Below are 15,937 nucleotides of genomic sequence, written 5' to 3' on the forward strand. Positions count from 1 at the left end.
ATCTGCCTGTTCTGCTCCCCGCTCTGTCTCTGTTGAAGCCTCTCACCGCCCCTGAGCCTCTAGCCTGTACCCCGGTTCTGTATGTACAAATAAATAAATCTTTAAAAAAAAAATAAGTTACTGTCTGTAATAAGCAGTGTCTATAACATTATGTCTAAAATGTCAACATGTACACCTGGCTTAAATGTGACATGACACAAAAGGGAGCTGGGAGACTGGTTAGCAGGTATTTGACAAGAAAAGCAGGTGCAAAGGTTGGGTCTGGAGGCAGAGTCAGGAGCCTCGTAGGGGGAAACAGACTGGCCTGGGCAGTGGGAGCAAAGCCAAGTGCATCTAAACGGAGGTCCACTGCTGGTGAAAACACAGCCTGGGCCTCGCAGGCAAAGGGGGAAAACAGGCTAGGAAAGGGCAGAACAGATGGGGGCGGGCCCAGAACCGCAGCTCTGCCGGCCACCGGCCACCGGTGGGAGGGCCTGCAGAAGCCCCAGGTCGCCCCGTTTGGTCTCACGCCACAGCAACTAGCAACTGCTCTGTGCCGGGCCCTGTGTCAAGCACTTCGCTTATTAGGTTAATCAAATTCTTTTACTTTTGAGTAAAGGAAATCAACTCAAGCCAGAGGAAATGTTCTTAATGGAGAAAAGCACACTGGGAAGACACCGGTCAGGCACAGCTGGCTCCAGCAAAGGCCACATGAGGACTCCAGAGTGTGTGGCATTTTCTAGGAACTTGCAGGTTCCCTCTGGGCACCTGCCTTGTTGCCCCTCTGCCCCGGCTTTTTCTGATCATCAGCTGGTAAGATGGGGAGAGGGCGCCACGGAGCCAGACTCACGGAGACATGAAAGCAGATCTGCCTGGCATCTCGGGGTGGCAAGGCTCTGCGCGCGCCAAGTGTCAGGGGAGGGGGACAGGCCACCCAGAGACAAGACTTACGGCCCTGTGTTGTGACCCCAAGGCGGAGGATAGTACACGGCACTCGGGGAGGTGGAGGGGTGGATTGAGTCTAGCTGTATTTGGCTCCAAGGCCAAAAGGTTGCCCAAGATGAGGAGGGCAATGGCCGAGGGATTGTTCACCAAGCCCACCGAGGGCCGCACACACGGACACAACGCCAAGTTCCCTATGACAACAACACTTTAATTTGCTAAGAGCACAGCGCAGTGATCCCGGCAGCCCTGTGGCTAGCTGTTCAGGAGAAGGCGCTCGGCTGCGGGAACAGTGAGGGACCTGAGGCCTAGGCCGCTCTCAGAGGTGGGCAGGGGGCTGGGCTGCCTCCTTGCGCCCCTCCCCAGCGATGGGCCGGCCTCGCTCCTCCCAAATGGTGAGGCCATCGCAGGAGCAGATCTGTTTGGGGTTCTGGAAAAGGCCGGAGGAGCGAGCGATGATGCCACAGGCCAACCTGCCGAAGAACACGCAGTAAAGAGCAAGGACTCGCCGGGGCCTCCATGGCTGTGGCTGGGCACGCCGCCGGCAGAGCGCCCCTCACCTCTCCCCTGAGTTGCCCGTGATCTTGGATAAGGGATGGCTGCCCCGGCCCAGGTCATCTTCTCCCTCATCAACAACCAGGCTGCGGCCAATCACGTCCCACACCTTTGAGGGGAGACAAGGCCTCAGACAGAGGGCTCTGTTGGGAGGGTCCCCACCGGCCATCGCGCCTTACCTTTAGCTGTTCATCCTCCATCCTGAAGGTGGCTCGGCCATCAGCGTCCGCAAGCACATTCCCCAGGTCTCCGCGGTGCTGCAATGAGACCGGGCTGGGGAGGCTGAGAACGCAATCTGTGGCTTCCGCAAACCTGACTCCCCTCCCCCCAAGTAGTCTGGTGGCATGACAGGATGGCTGGATACTCCACTGGAAATGAAACCCTGGCAGAATGACAGGGCACCAGGAGCTGCTAGACTCCCCAGCAAGTCACCCCGCCGGGCTGGCCCACCTCTGCTGTAACGCCACTGCCCGCCCCGCACCCACCTCAGACGCTAGCCCAGCTTCTGCTTCTCTGCAAGCCCATTGCTCCAGCCTCCATTGGCTCTGGGCCCTCGGCAGTCTGCAGTGCCCTGGGCCTCCTGCCACCCGAGCACCCGCATTGTATCCCTAAGCCAGGCCTCCAGGAACAGAGGTGACTAGCAAAAGACCCGTCCTGCTGCCCAGAAAGAAGCTGGCTCTGGCCAACCCTCCCCTCAGGAGGGCACCCGTGATGGGTGCTCCCATGCCATCACCTGCCAGCGCCAGGTCTCAGTGGAGCACCACCCTTGAGGGCTCCGGCAGAGGGGAGCCAGACAAAGGAGGGCTCACAAAGCAGGCTTAGTGCGACACGAGTGTGTTCCTGGAGACAGACTTGATGGTGGGCCAGAGATGTGTCTGGCGACTACAATGCCCGCAACTGGGGCAAACACAAGGCCTGCCGATGGAGGCTGGTGGCCAGCTGCACGGTGTGTGGTGCGAGGGGCTGACAGGAAGCGTAGAAGCCACTTCTGCTTCATCCAGTTTCCCTGGGAGGCAGCTGTGCTTGCAGCTGGCCTTGCTGGGACCCGAAATGCGGTGGGGCTTTAAGGCAGAAGGACTGAGGCGGGGAGCCACGGGGCTTGAGCTAGGCTGAGGGAGCGGCCAGGTGGTGGGCTCAGAGGTGTGGCCCAGCAGCAGGGTGTGTCAGCCGGAGGGCAGCCTCCCCCACCCTCCTCTACACACCCTAAGCAGACCCCAGATGACTGTCACACCAAGTAGCCAGAGGGGACAGGGAGCCAGGCGGGCTCCAGGCAGGGGCACGTCAAGGTCGCCTGTGCTTCGAGCAATCCCAGTCAGATGTATGGAGGGGAAGGGAGAGGGAGGGACAGTTAGAGACATGTGGGAGAGGTGCACGGGCTAGAAATCCCCACGCTGAACTCATCCCATGTGGAAAGACAAACGCAGAGGGCTGCAAAGTTTCAGTGTGGGGTTCACAGGTCTCTGTCACTTCTAACATCTGCTAGTCCCCACAGCAACGAGAAAGCAGGCCTTGGTCCCCAGACCTGGCAGGGTAGTCCCTGGCCAGACTCAAGAAGTCCAATTCAGGTCTTCACAGAGGTATCTGTACAAGTGGTCTGCCCATGGCATCTGGTTTTCCCGTCACTGTGGCAATACCAAGTCTCTAGTGACAGGTCAGTCTGCCTTCGTTATCTGAAATGCACTGACTGGCTTCAAGGGGAGGGTGGAAGGGGACCGCCTGAGGGCTGGGAGTGGCCAGGGCACTGGCTTCCCTACTCTGGAGTATGAGAGGGAGTAAGACATTAAAAGTAACTAAAATTACCCATGGGGTGGGGGGAAGGGGGAGTGAACCCACTTAAGTCAAAATACTGAATAACTGGCAGAACCAGGGCGCTCCAGTAAGGCATAAATCGAGACGGCCATGCGTGACTCTCTGGGGCAGCACACAATTCTTGGGGGAACTCGGAAGTTCCAGGAGCAGGAGCTGGAGCATCAGAAAGGCCTTTCTAGTTCAGGTAAATGCATCGCCTTCTCCAGACCCTTCAAAAAGGAGTCATACTGGAAGGGGCCAGGAGCTGCCTGCCCTGCCTCTGATACCTGGGTTCTCTCTCAGTCCACGTCTCTCCCCTAGGCCCATACTTACCCTGTCAGAGTCCTGGGGGCCCCCGTGGGAGGTTCCGTCAGGGTTAAAGTGGTCCCCACAGCTGAGAAAAAGAGCAGGTGGGCAGTGAAACATCAACTCGCAGGCCAGACGATTCACCCTCTTAACTGTTTTTGCTTCACTCATTCATTCAACAAACAGGCACATCCTGGGCCAGGTTCAGGTTCAGGGCGCCAAGAGTAGGGCCTGGGTTCTGCCCTCAGTAAGCTCCACGTGAGACATGGGTGAGCGAACACTGATGATGGCGACATGACAGGGACCTGCCTGCCGGCTCCGGTGGCAGTGGCTACAGCAGGCCCGCAAGGTCACACGCTGATTCAAGTTCCTACTCTCCCAGACCTGCTTGGGGCCCCTGGCATGTCATTTAACCTCTTTGAGCCTCAGTTTCCCCATTTGTAGATGGGACCTGTCCTGTGTGCCCCATAGAGTACTTGTGAGCACCCAGTGTGTGTGGAGGACGAGAGGGTATGCAAATGGGGGTGTAACAGCTACAGGTTCCATGGACTCCGCCCCCACTCCAGATACTGGACCGACTAATCCCATCAGCACGCTGGGACGTGAGGGCGGAGCTGAGCAGCCAGGTTGGGATAAAACCGGACATGTGGGCTCTGCGGGGCTCTTGGCCTGGTGGTTTGCAGCTGGTTGTTTGGCTCTCGAACAGTCTTCAGCGTGCTGGTGGAGTCCGGTCAGCAGAACTGGTAGGACACTCTAGTTAACTTGTATTTGTCTCCCTCCTTCCCTGGGTTGTTCCTTTACCTTCCTTGTAAATAAATCCATTACTGAACCTTTTTGTGCGTGTCCATAATATGATTGAATTTTAACCGCACAGGTGAGGACCCACAGACAGGCAGCCCAATTCACACTGGGGTGCCCTGTAACTGGGGGATGGGGTGCACGGGGAGGTTACTGACAACTTACCTGTTGCAGTTCTTCGTGAGGTCCCCAAACTGATGGACATGGAGTCCGTGCAGCCCAGGCTCCAGGCCATCAATGGTCCCCTCAATGAGGCAACGCTCAGGGGTCAGCTGTAGGAAACGCACCACCCCCTGCACGGAGCCAGGTCCCCCCAGAATGGCCACCGCTGCCCCCAGATTCTCTGCAAAGGTATTAGACACCACCTAGGTCACCACCTCCCCCAGCCTCACCCCTTTGTCTGCTGAGGAAAGGCACAGAAAGCACCCCACATAACAGACTTGCTTTCCCTCCGACCTACAACCCCCAAATCCTACGGTTAGATTTGTATGAGCCCCAGGCCACATCCTCCCAGAGAGGCCAAGGCCTTGGCTATAGTGGTGACTCACGCAGCAGGTTGCTGCCCATGCCCTTGAGAACCGCCTGACGTCCTGTTCCTTCTAGAAGGCTCTGCACCTTCTGGCTGGGCAGGGTGGTATGCACCAGGACCATCTGGTTCTCCAGCTGTACCTCCACACTCTGGACACCTGGGAGGAAGGAGGTCAGAGGGCAGCAGAGGGAGCACCCCTGTGCTGGGATTCGCAAGAGACTTCCATCTTCACCAGCTCAGAAGGCTCTTCACCTCTGAGTCTGTTTCTTTACATATAAAGTAAGTATAATGCCACGTGGCTCCCAGGCATGAGGTGAGCCTTACTATGCCCAGGCATTGTTCACAGCTTTTGAACACGTTTTTGTGTTTTTTTTTTTAAGCAGGCTACCGATAGCCACATTATTCATGATAGCCAAAAAGTGCAAACGCTTCCTCTCATAATTCCCAAAACAAGTGAGCTGTTTGTGCCCAAAACATTTCTAAAGTGCTTTACACATGCTCTCTTCCGACACCACCATTATGTTGCCTGTATGTTGCCCTTTGACATGCTGAAGAACCATGCACAAACAGTAACAGGGGTGAGGCCTCAGGGCCATGAAGCAGCAAAGAAGGGATCTGGACCCATTCTGTGTCTAAAGCACATGCCCCTCCCCACTGCCGCCATGCAGCCCTGTCCAGGCCAAGTGCGCCACGCCCTCCTGAACCCTTCTCTTCCCATTTCCTCCTCCGGAACTACTCTTCCCAGAACAGTGCTGGGCATGCTCACTTTTACCTGCAGGCAGGGCCTGAGCCTGCAACACCCTTGAACCCTCCTCCCTCAAAGCCCCCCAGATCTGGCCCACAGCTGCTGAGTGGCTGATGAATACTTGATGGACCCAGAGGCAGGCAGTCCCTCCTGTGTCCTGCTGGTGACATTTCCAGATCTTTCTGCTCGTGCCAGGTCACCTTGAGCCTGCTAACTGGCTTTTGAGAACAAGAGGTGCTTGGGATGGAACCTGGCCAGGGCTGCTGTTGGTTTTATCAAGATTATGCAGTTGCCCAAGCAAGAACTGCCAGTTTGCCAGGGAACTCCCTCTGTAGGTGGGGCTATCCTCAGCCTGGCTCCTCAATTTTTCCAGGTCTGAGCTCCAGCACTGAGCGTTACAGCAGGTTCAGGCAGGGCAAGAGTGAGCTCTGTACTCTACTCTGTCTGTTCGGAGTCTCTGTGAGACTGAGAAGATTCCTTGCACTCCCTGAGGCTCAATTTCTGCATCTGTCAAATGGGATTAGGGCTGCTTTCAGAGATTTGCCTGCCCCACCCAGAGGCCTTAAAGTTTAACTGCCACCTCTTACCTGCCACCCCTTTCAGGGACGTGCGCACCGCATCCACACAGTTCTGACAGGTCATCTGCACCGCGAATTCCAGCTACAAAGGCGGCAGGGACCGGATGAGCGCTGGGGACCCCTCTTGTGTCACCCCTTCTCAGCGCTTCCCCTGTGACTAGCCCAAAGGCCTGGGGAAACGCCCCCACGTGATCTCTCCTTAAGAGCCTTCTTCATTATCACCCATGATTATTCCGGGCCCAACATCTCTCAGCTTTAACTCCAAGGCCCCCACCCCCACGCAGGTTTCAAGCCGGGGGGGGGGGGGGGGGGCCGGCTCCTGCCCCAGGTGCGCGCTCCTTTCCCCCTTCCTGGAGTTAACGGCAACCCCAGGGGTCGAGGTTCTTTGCCCCACGAGGCTCCCGCGTGAGGTCTCAACCCTCACCGTGCAGGCGGTCCCGCTGTCCCCCGAGCCCGAGGCCATCCTGGCCCCAGCCGCCCGCTGGGCAACCGGAACAGTGAGAGTGCCTCTGAGCTCAAACTCCCAGCGGCGTCGCGGGAGGCGGAGCCACAGAAGCCGGCCTTTGCCCCGCCTCCTCGTGCGCGCGCACGCAGGACCCGCCCCCTCCGCCTCCCGCGGCGCCCAGGGCAGCGCGGCGCAGGCGCACTCGGACGGCCCCGCCCATGGTTGCCTCAGTAACCGCTTGGCTGCCTCCGCCGAGCGGGCCGGCCCCGCCTGCGGGAAGATGGAGCCCTCCAAGCCCGAGACGGAGCTCCAGCAGCTTTACCACCGCTTGCTGCGTCCGCTGTCGCTCTTTCCCCGCAAGGCGACGGTCCCACAAGCTCAGAAGCGCCCGACGGAGGAGCCCCCGATGCTGCTGCCCTTGCCGATCTCGCGACTGACGGTGGAGTCGCTGTGCCGGAAGGTGGCCGAGCGGCTGGAGAGCTGCAGGCTGGCGGTGCGGGTGCCTCACGAGGGCCGACTCCGTTTCACCAAGGTGATCCTGGACGAGCTAAAGTGCAGCTGGCAGGAGCCTCCCTCCCAGCCGACTCTGAGCCACTTGGAAAACCAGAGGTTCTGGAACCGGCTGCAGGCCCACGTGCTGCTCAGCAGCGAGCAGCTCTTCTTAAGCTACCTGTACCAGCTGGTGACCGTGCCCAACAGCAAGGGCGTCTTCACTGAGTCGGCCACGCTCACCCGTTTGGCCGCTAGCCTCGCTAGGGACTGCACGAACTTCCTCACCAGCCCTGAGGTCTACCGCTGCCTGCTCACTGACTTCTTAGCCCTGCTGAAGGCCGAGCAGGTCGAAGGCGGCCTGCACAAACTGCGCACCCACCGTCCCACCGGCGCTTTGACGCTTTACCACATCCCCCTGCCTCGCAGCAGCGTTATGGCCCAAGTGCTGCCCTCCAGCCTCAACCTGAACTACCTCATCCAACTCAGCCGTCCCACAGACGCTGCCAGTGAGCCAGAGCCGGATCCAGTGAAGGAACTGAAATCCATCCCCCAGCTGAAGAAGAGAAAAACTCTGGGCTGGCTGCCCTCCAGGCAGACAAAGAGAGAAAAAGATAGCTCCTCACAGATGGTTTTGCAGCCAAAGCACTTTGTGGCGCCTCCCACCAGAAGAGCCCCCCCTTCCCCTCCCAGGCCTCCCTGCTCCCATCTCCACAAGGGCCACTCCATGCCCTCTCTGCGTGAGGGCTGGAAGCTAGCAGATGAGTTGGGCCTCCCACCACTCCCCCCTCGCCCCCTAACCCCCCTCATCCTGGTGGCAGAGAGCAAACCGGAGCTGGCAGTGGACATGGTGGCTGAGGACCTGAAGGCGATGAGAAAGAAAATGAAGCTGGAGTTGACTCATCACTCCTCCCTGGACTCAGGCCTTCCCCCGCTGGTGGGCGCCCTGACCCATTGTCCAACTGCCACAGATCGCAGAGAAGAGCTCCAGAGAATGCTGAAGTCCCTGGAGGAAGAAGAAGCCGCCCGGCACCGGGGCCTCCAATTCCAGCCCTCTCCCACTCAGCCACAGCCCATAACTGTTACTTTAAAGTTAAGAAACCAGATGGTGGTCCAGGCAGCTGCTGTACAGTTCTCTGAGAGGAACTTTGTGGACTCCTTCCACGTTGAGGGGGCCGGAGTCCTGTACAACCACCTCAACGGTGAGCTGGATCCCAAGCTCATTGAGGAAATGGACATGGATCGCTTTGTTGGCAGCAGCCTCAGGGAGGTCTACAAGGAGCTGATGAGCCGCGTGTCCAACAAGCACTTCTCTTTCGACCAAGGACCCCTGGTGGAGTCCACATCTGAAACGGCCTGGTCAGGCTTCCAGTCCTCAGCCTTTCTAGGTCAAGACAAACAGAATCGTATCATCAACCCCACGCTGGTTGGACTTTACTCCAAGAAAACAAATGTGTTTCAGCCCAGCCCTGAAAAGACCGCCTCCCTCCTGTCACTCCAAGCGAAGAAAACTTGGGCCAGGAAGTACAACAAGATTTCGTGGCTGGCCTGGTGGAGAAGCACCATTTCTGTGGATGATTATTTCACGTACCTCCTCAAGCAGGAGACAGATTTCCTGCACGTCATCTTCCAAATGTATGAAGAGGAGGTTGGCGAGGAGCCCCCGGCCCCTGTCAAAGAGACCCTAAAGATTCAGCCCCCACCCCCCTTGCTACAAGACGAAGATCCCAACTTTGTGTCAGGAGAGTGGAACTGGAACACGGTGCTGGAGTATAAGGTAGGACCTCAGAAGACCCAGCTCCTGGGGGAAGTCCCCAAACTCGGGCACCTGCAGAAGCGTCTGGAGCGACTGTGGTCCTTGCTTGAGATCCCTCACAAGGACCGACTGGACATGGCCATCAAGTACAGTTCCAATGCCCGCCTGAGGCAGCTGCCCTCATTGGTGAGCGCCTGGGAGAGCGTCCTGAAGCCCATTCACCTGCGGGAGAGCCTGCTGGCGAAGCTGGAGTGGTTTGAGCGGCAAGCCTCCAACCCCAACCGCTTCTTCGAAAAGGTCGACTTGGGTCCGAGCAACTTCCTGGAAGAGAACCAGATCCGCAGCAAGCTTTACAAGAAGCTCGGCCTGGTGGAGGCGCCTTTGGTCTCCCTCCTGAGGGAGATCGAGTCAATCTTTGGCGAGCCAGTGACCTTCAAGGGGCGGCGCTATCTGGACAAGATGAAGCGGGACAAAGTGGAGATGCTGTACTGGCTGCAGCAGCGGCGGCGTGTGCGCCACCTGGCCCAGGCCCAGAAGGCCTCCCACCCGGCGGGTCTGCACAGGAGGCCCGGCAGCCAGGCCCTGGTGGCGCCTGGGAATAGTCCCATCCCCCTGTGATGGGCGCCAGCATGCCCCCCTCCCCCACACACCCCAGCCGCTCTCAGTCCGGTAACTGCTCAGGAAGAACTGCCAGGGGCGGGGTGGGGAGGTGGGCTCGGAGACCACATGCTTCTGACCATGAGGACCACGATGGACGCTCTGACAGAATGACCAGCATCTTTGCCCTTACCCGGCAGTATTCCAAAGCCCAGGATGTCCACTGATGTAGCAAAGTACAACCCAGATCTCGACTATCAAAAGAACTCAGGCCAGTCCTCTGGGCTCTGTTGTCATGGGGACCATCAGGCACCTGGCCACCTCCGCATAATCTTCCTATCAGATGCATCCCGTTGGCCCATGACAGCCCAAGTCAGGAGGCTCTGGGCAGCGGAGTAGAGAGCAGGCTCTAGAGGAGTGGGCCTGAGCGCAAATTCAGGCCAAGGAACCGTGGGGCAAATTAGATAACTGCCAGGCTCCTGGGTCCTCACTGGTCAGCCCTCTGTCAACAACGAGGAGCTGAGGCCATAAGTTGCCACTTCTTCCAGTTCTCGAATACTCCTGACAGCACTAAAACAATGTAATCACACATTTGCCAGTCCCTACAAACCCATGCAGCATGCAGGAGTATGTCCACTGGAAAGTAATTTTCTTTTCCATCCCTACCCCAACCACCCTCCCCGGGAGTCTTGGCCTTACCTGTTGCTTGGATGGAACATTTGAGAAATGTGCTGGTGGGAAAACAAAAGAACTTGGGAGTGTTTAAGTGCTGAGGGGGAGTGAAGGCTTTCATGTTACAGAGTTCACACTTAACCCCCGCCACCTGCCCAGGGAAACTGCCGGTAGGGGGGGATGGTGGCCACGCGAACCAGGGCCAGCAGTAACATGGTTGGCACCGGCCTCTGCAGGGGAGGTTCCTCCTGGCGGGTGTTACACTCCAGCTGCTGGGGACCTGCTGCCAGAGGCAGAGCTCACCAGGCCCCACAGAACCAGCACACCTAGGAGCTGCTGGGGTTCTGGGCCACACAGATCAGCGGGTGGGTGCTGGCTCTGCCGGTGACTGCTTTTAGTCCTCAGGGTATGCTCCTTTATCCTTCCTTTACTCTGCTGTAAAAGGGCCATTTTAATATCCACCTCACAAGATGGTGCTGACAGCCCAAGAAGTCACACAAGGAAAGTCGTCTGCACAGGGAAGAATTTGGTAGGTTTTCTCAATAAAATAAATACAAAATTAAAATAGAAAAGAGCAGTGTTAGCTACTCACTTGTTAGCTCAATTTCCTGACTACATAAAGAGCTCTGAAAATTCAAGAAAACAGTCAAAGCCAACTGGCAGTGGGCAAAGGCAGGGCACGTCCCAGAAAGGACAACAAGTGGCACATTAAAGAGACAACTTGACTCATAAGAGAAGTGAGGGAAATGGGGCACAACTTTCCACCTGCAAGATGGTAGAGACGAAAACAGTTGATAACACCCTACTGGTGAGAGCGAGGTGAGAAGTACATTCATGTGGTGGTGGTGGTGCGAATTGTTAAAACTGTTGGTTGTGAAGGGTAACCAGTAATAGCTATCAAAATTCTGAATGCTTCTGCTTAGATATAATTCCTCCTCCAGAAACTTAAATAGAAATAGTCGTACATCCTAAATAGATGAACCAAGATTTGAAAAAATGTTTATTCTGAATATTACCAAAGCACAGATCTGGTTGGCAATTCCCTGTTGTCAGATTTTTTTTTTTCTTATTGCCTAGAAGAACTGGGGTACAGGTCAGAGGTGCAGGAGGGAGAGATTCCCCAGAGGCACAGTGGGGAGCAGCACAGTCAGATCTAACAAATCCACTGCTGAGGGGAGCAGTGGGGTACACCCAGTGGGCCACTCCCCAGCCAGGATCAGATGGAATTCAGGCCTTACAGTGCTGAGATTAACTCCTAGGTGACCAGGGAGGTCCGAGCCACGATTTGTTTGCAGAGCACCATTTTTACTTGTCCGTGCCCACTTCTAAGGGACTTGCTAAACAGAATAAAAATATACACTGGAGGACACCAAACTAGCTAGTAAAGGGAATAAGTGAGCTGCGGCAGTTAGGTGAAAAGAGAGGCGCCCTGAGTGGGTCACCTCCCTGGCCCAGGGTTTGACCTTGTGCGGCAGTGGCTGCAGAGAGCTTCCTTCATAGTGCTGCACTTGAACCCCTTGCGCTGCCAGGCAGGGCCCTAAGTTGTTTTTAGAAATCCCATTCTATGACTAGACACAGCAGTGAAGAGGGCTGTTTTACTCTTCTGCAAAGGTCGTCACTGTCTGCCTGAGGAAAGATGGCTGGATTGGAAGAGCTGCTTCAGAGACAGAGTAGCAAAGGCAGCGGGGTTGGGGGCAGTGGGACCTGCGGGATCGGGAACTGGCAGTGCCAGGGGGCGGGGGAGGTTGCCCCAGGAATGCTTGTTTGCTTACGCAGAGTCAAGAGTAAGGTTCGCGGTACAACGTTCACAAAAAAGATCGACTCTTCTTCCAACTGACCATCTAGGCTAGACAAGCGGGTAGGTTCGGGTGATGTGGCCACTCTGGGAAGCTGAGCCCCTGGAGGAGTAGGGAAAACCCCTTCCCACCCGCCAAGATGGGGGAGACCCGAAGGGCGGGCGGCAGAGATGAAAACTATATGCCGGTTTTGCTAAGCCTGAGACCCAGAAGATGGTGCAAGCAGGTGGTGTGAAGCCCAGAAGCCAGATCTGGTAAGATGTTCAGTTGCATGAAAGAGACGTGGGTGCAGAGCTGCGGTTCGCCCACTGACCCTCCTTCCCCCGCCTCCGGGTGCGCTCTGGGGGCGGGGGCGGGGGCGGCACCCACACACCGCCTCTGAAGGGCGCCTGACACCCTTCTCGCAGCGCCCCCGTGTGGCGGCGATGGCTCATCACCGCCGCCCTAGCAGCTTCGGACTGAATAAATGGCCCAGGACCCTGGACAGCTTAGAGGTGACAGGCCAGGAGGAGCCCCAAAAGAGATGGCCAGGCCATGAGCTTGAGGGATTATTATTATTATATTATTATTATTATGCTACTGCTCAGTGGACCCAGAGGGGCGCGGGTAATGTACGCACGTGGGAATACATTCACACACATCCGCTTGACTCCAAGCATGCGGTACAGTCAGGTGCAGAGGCAACGCCGAGCTGGCGTCTCTGCCCTGATCTGCTGAGGCTTGCTCAATACGATAACCAAAAACGCTCCTAGAAACGTGCAGATCCAGATCCAGATCCGAACGCAGCTGCTCTGGGAGTTGTGCGTGTGCTACAGTGCAGCCACCCAAGCTGCTTGCGCTACCTCACTCCGCCTGTCCCGGACCCTCCTTTCTCTGCAAGTATTATTATTTTTTTTTTTAAACAGAAGATTGGAACTAATGTTTTCAATGGGGTACATCCTACTTCTACAAAAAGCTCAGGGGCTGGAGTGACTGGCGACTGTCACACAGCCCGTGTGGCAGGACCAGAAAGGGTGGCCGGGTCTGCCAGGCTGACTGTAAAGCCTGTGGTTTTGCCCTCTGTTCTGGCCCCTCCTTATTGTCGCCTTCTCCCGGGCCCGGAATAAGGCATCTGTTACCTTGAGGAGTGAACCTTAGAAACTGAGCTATCTCACTTAAAGGCTATCATTTTTGCATGTTGTCAAAACAAAGTTCAGGAGGTAAGTCAGAGGGGACAGAATCAGAGCTGCTGACCGCCACCCTCACAAGCTAGGGGACTGTCGCCAGGGGGAAACCTGCTTTCAGCCCATCAAGTTCTGGAACAGCCAGGCCTGTCTGGTGGGACCTGGCAGTTGCGCTATGCCCAGGCCTTTTCATTTCTGGGCAGCCATTGCCTTAACAGTAATGACGTGGCCCTTCTCAGCCCCCTGCTGCCCCCGAGGTAGAGGAGGATGTAAGGAACCCACTGGAGTCCAGGCCAGGGGCGCACTGCAAGCAGCCCTTTTCAGCACACTCCCTGGTGGCACAGGGGGTCTGTCTCAGCACTGTGAAGCTGTCTGAAGCCCCGTAGCACAAGTTCAATCCCTGGCTGCAGAGCTGACCCCCAGGGCGCAGACCTCTCTTGCCTCCCTGCTGCTCCCCTTGGCAATGAATTTCAGTAGATTGTCTGTTCTGCCCCCCACGCTGTCTTTTACCCCCTGCACCTCTGACCTACACCCCAGTTCTTGTATGCATAAATAAAATAAATCTTAAAAAAAGATCAGAACTCGACCTCACTCCAGGGCAGGAACTGACAGTGAAGGGCACACCTTTCCAACGTAAATGTTCGTAAGATTTGCTCACATGGCCCCAATTCCTGACCTAGACCTGAGAGGCAGAGGCATTGCCAAGGTGCCCTCCCCTCCCCTGCCACTGGCCCTGGTGACTGACCTATTTAGTCTGTGGGCTTGCTTGGAGGAACAACGCTCCGCTCAGACTTGGGGACCCCTCTCCTGAGGCCTGCTTGAGTTATGGTGCCTGGTTTCTATCCCTGCCCCCATCACTAACCGGGTCTGCACGGTGGGCCAGTTGCTGTACCAGCTATAGTTGCCTTATCTGACTCACCCTTGTCATGGGTCCACCTGGGGTCAAGTGTGCTGCTACAGCCTGGGCAGAGAACCCCGCGTCCAGCACACAGCCGGTGCTTTACACGCCCACCACTGTCACTGTTGTGTGCTGGCCGCACCTGTGACAGACAGACACGAAGGTGGCCCCCACCTCCTGGCGTTCACTGTGGGAAGGGCCAATGGAAGTGGCCTTGCTTCGACCCCAGAAGTGACCTGCACGTGATTACGTGTACAGCACAACCTCCCATGCCCTCATTTCCCTCAACCTTGTTTCACCATAAAGGGATGGGGAAACAAACAAACAAATCAATTCTAGCAGATGCTGAATGGAACGACGTTAAAGCTGAGGCCTGCTTTTGTGGCTCAGCGTTTTGCCAAGGTTGTAAAGTACGCACTTCCCTACCAGAAAGGGCCATGTGGTGGGACGTGAGGGGATGAGGCAGCAAGCAGCCACCAGCAGGGAGCTGAGGCCCCACGGGGAGCCGAGGGCCGCGACAATGAGCAGGGCTTCCCAGGCAGCCCGAGGTGAGGCCGCGGCCCCAGCCAGAGCTCGGCTGCTACCCACACTTATATAATAGACACGCGTTGCTTTAGAGCATTCAGGCTGTGGTGACGTCTTCCACAGCAATAGGCTGCCCTTCACCTTTCAAGCCCCATGTTCCTACCATTCTCTTCCCGCCAGGGTCAATCGTCTCTCCCTTTCTATTTGGTCATTCCCTGTCAACATGAAAGAACAGGACCTGCCAAGGGCGTCATCCATTCATTCAGTAAACATTACCTACCCAGATATGAAGGGCTCTGTGGGCTCTGAGGACACAGTAACAGGACAGCACGGTACCTGACTTAATGAGCTCCTGGCCCAGTGGAGGACACCCCAGGGGAACAGGAGACTGGGGTACAGGGAGAGGCCCAGGAGCCAGAGCACAGGGTGGGCTGCACACCGGGAGCTCTAGTGTCTGGGAGCTGGCGGAGGGAGAGCAGCACTTCCACAGCCTGCGGTGAAGGTCTGGGCAGGAACACCTGGAAGGGCCTGAGAAGTCACCATGAGGACCAGGGACAGTCCCTTACAAGAGACAAGTGGAGCCCCAAAGAGCTTAACCCAGGAGGGCACCAGCCGGGAGTTCGGCCCTCAGGCCTCCCTGTTCAGATGGGAGAGGTGGCTCTGGCTCCAGCACTGAGCCAGAAAGTTACTTCCCCTCTTCAGGCCTCTGCTGGGGTAAGAGGTCGGGTTTGGACAAAGTAAATGGCCTTTAATTTCTCCCCACTTTCCAAGCTCAGACTAACCCAGCATCCCCTGCTGTGACTGTCAACACTCCCTTCAACTCTCTCTTCCCAGCTTTCTCCCCACCCAGCTGGAAGTATCTTGCAGAAAATTTTTTTCTTCTGTTTCTCTACTGCACTGGAGGGCCAGTCGCAAGCACTGTACCTAATGCTCCTGTCCATGGATCCTCGGCCACCAGGCGGGGAACAAGTGACTGCCTGAGGCAACAGGCATCGCAGGCCCGTGCACACTGCTTTCCCGGCTTCCCAACACTTGCACTGTTGTCCGGAGTCTCACGCAGCCCAAGGCAGTTCAGAGAATATCACCTACCATTTTGCTGACACCAGGAGGACCGACCGCAAAGACGACTGAGTCAGGCTCCAGTGTTTATTAGCAGCTTGTCAAGCCGACTAATCTCTCCTAAGCCTCTGTCTCCTCAGTTGCCAATTTGGGTACCACCGACCAGCCGGATGGCAAAGACGGTTAGGGGAGGAGGTCTCTGACGTGGAAGGCAAACACAGACAATAAATACTAGCTGTCACGTTTAGCCTGGGGCCAGCGCCCTTGCCCCGCCCCTCCCAGACAGCCACCCAAGATGAGAGGATTGCGCCCAGCCG

General features: G+C 56.7%; 2 protein-coding genes across 2 annotated transcripts; one reads left to right on the forward strand and one right to left on the reverse strand.

Moving 5' to 3' along the window:
- Positions 1–1,095: 1,095 nt before the first annotated feature.
- Positions 1,096–6,765, reverse strand: CCS (copper chaperone for superoxide dismutase). The gene is made up of 8 exons (XM_004682587.2): positions 6,645–6,765; positions 6,230–6,302; positions 4,917–5,054; positions 4,534–4,711; positions 3,598–3,658; positions 1,656–1,733; positions 1,482–1,585; positions 1,096–1,394 (listed from the first exon to the last, which is right to left on the reverse strand). Exons 1-8 carry the CDS (start codon positions 6,681–6,683, stop codon positions 1,241–1,243), a joined length of 825 nt encoding a protein of 274 aa, XP_004682644.1. The 5' UTR covers positions 6,684–6,765; the 3' UTR covers positions 1,096–1,240.
- Positions 6,766–6,945: 180 nt separating this feature from the next.
- CCDC87 (coiled-coil domain containing 87) lies at positions 6,946–10,682 on the forward strand. Its single transcript, XM_004683332.2, has one exon. The coding sequence runs from the start codon at positions 6,946–6,948 to the stop codon at positions 9,526–9,528; it is 2,583 nt and encodes an 860-aa protein (XP_004683389.1). The 3' UTR covers positions 9,529–10,682.
- Positions 10,683–15,937: the final 5,255 nt, after the last annotated feature.

This window comes from Condylura cristata, unplaced genomic scaffold (genome assembly GCF_000260355.1).
Source record: "Condylura cristata isolate star-nosed mole 26May11 unplaced genomic scaffold, ConCri1.0 scaffold00015, whole genome shotgun sequence".
Lineage (NCBI taxonomy): Eukaryota > Metazoa > Chordata > Mammalia > Eulipotyphla > Talpidae > Condylura > Condylura cristata.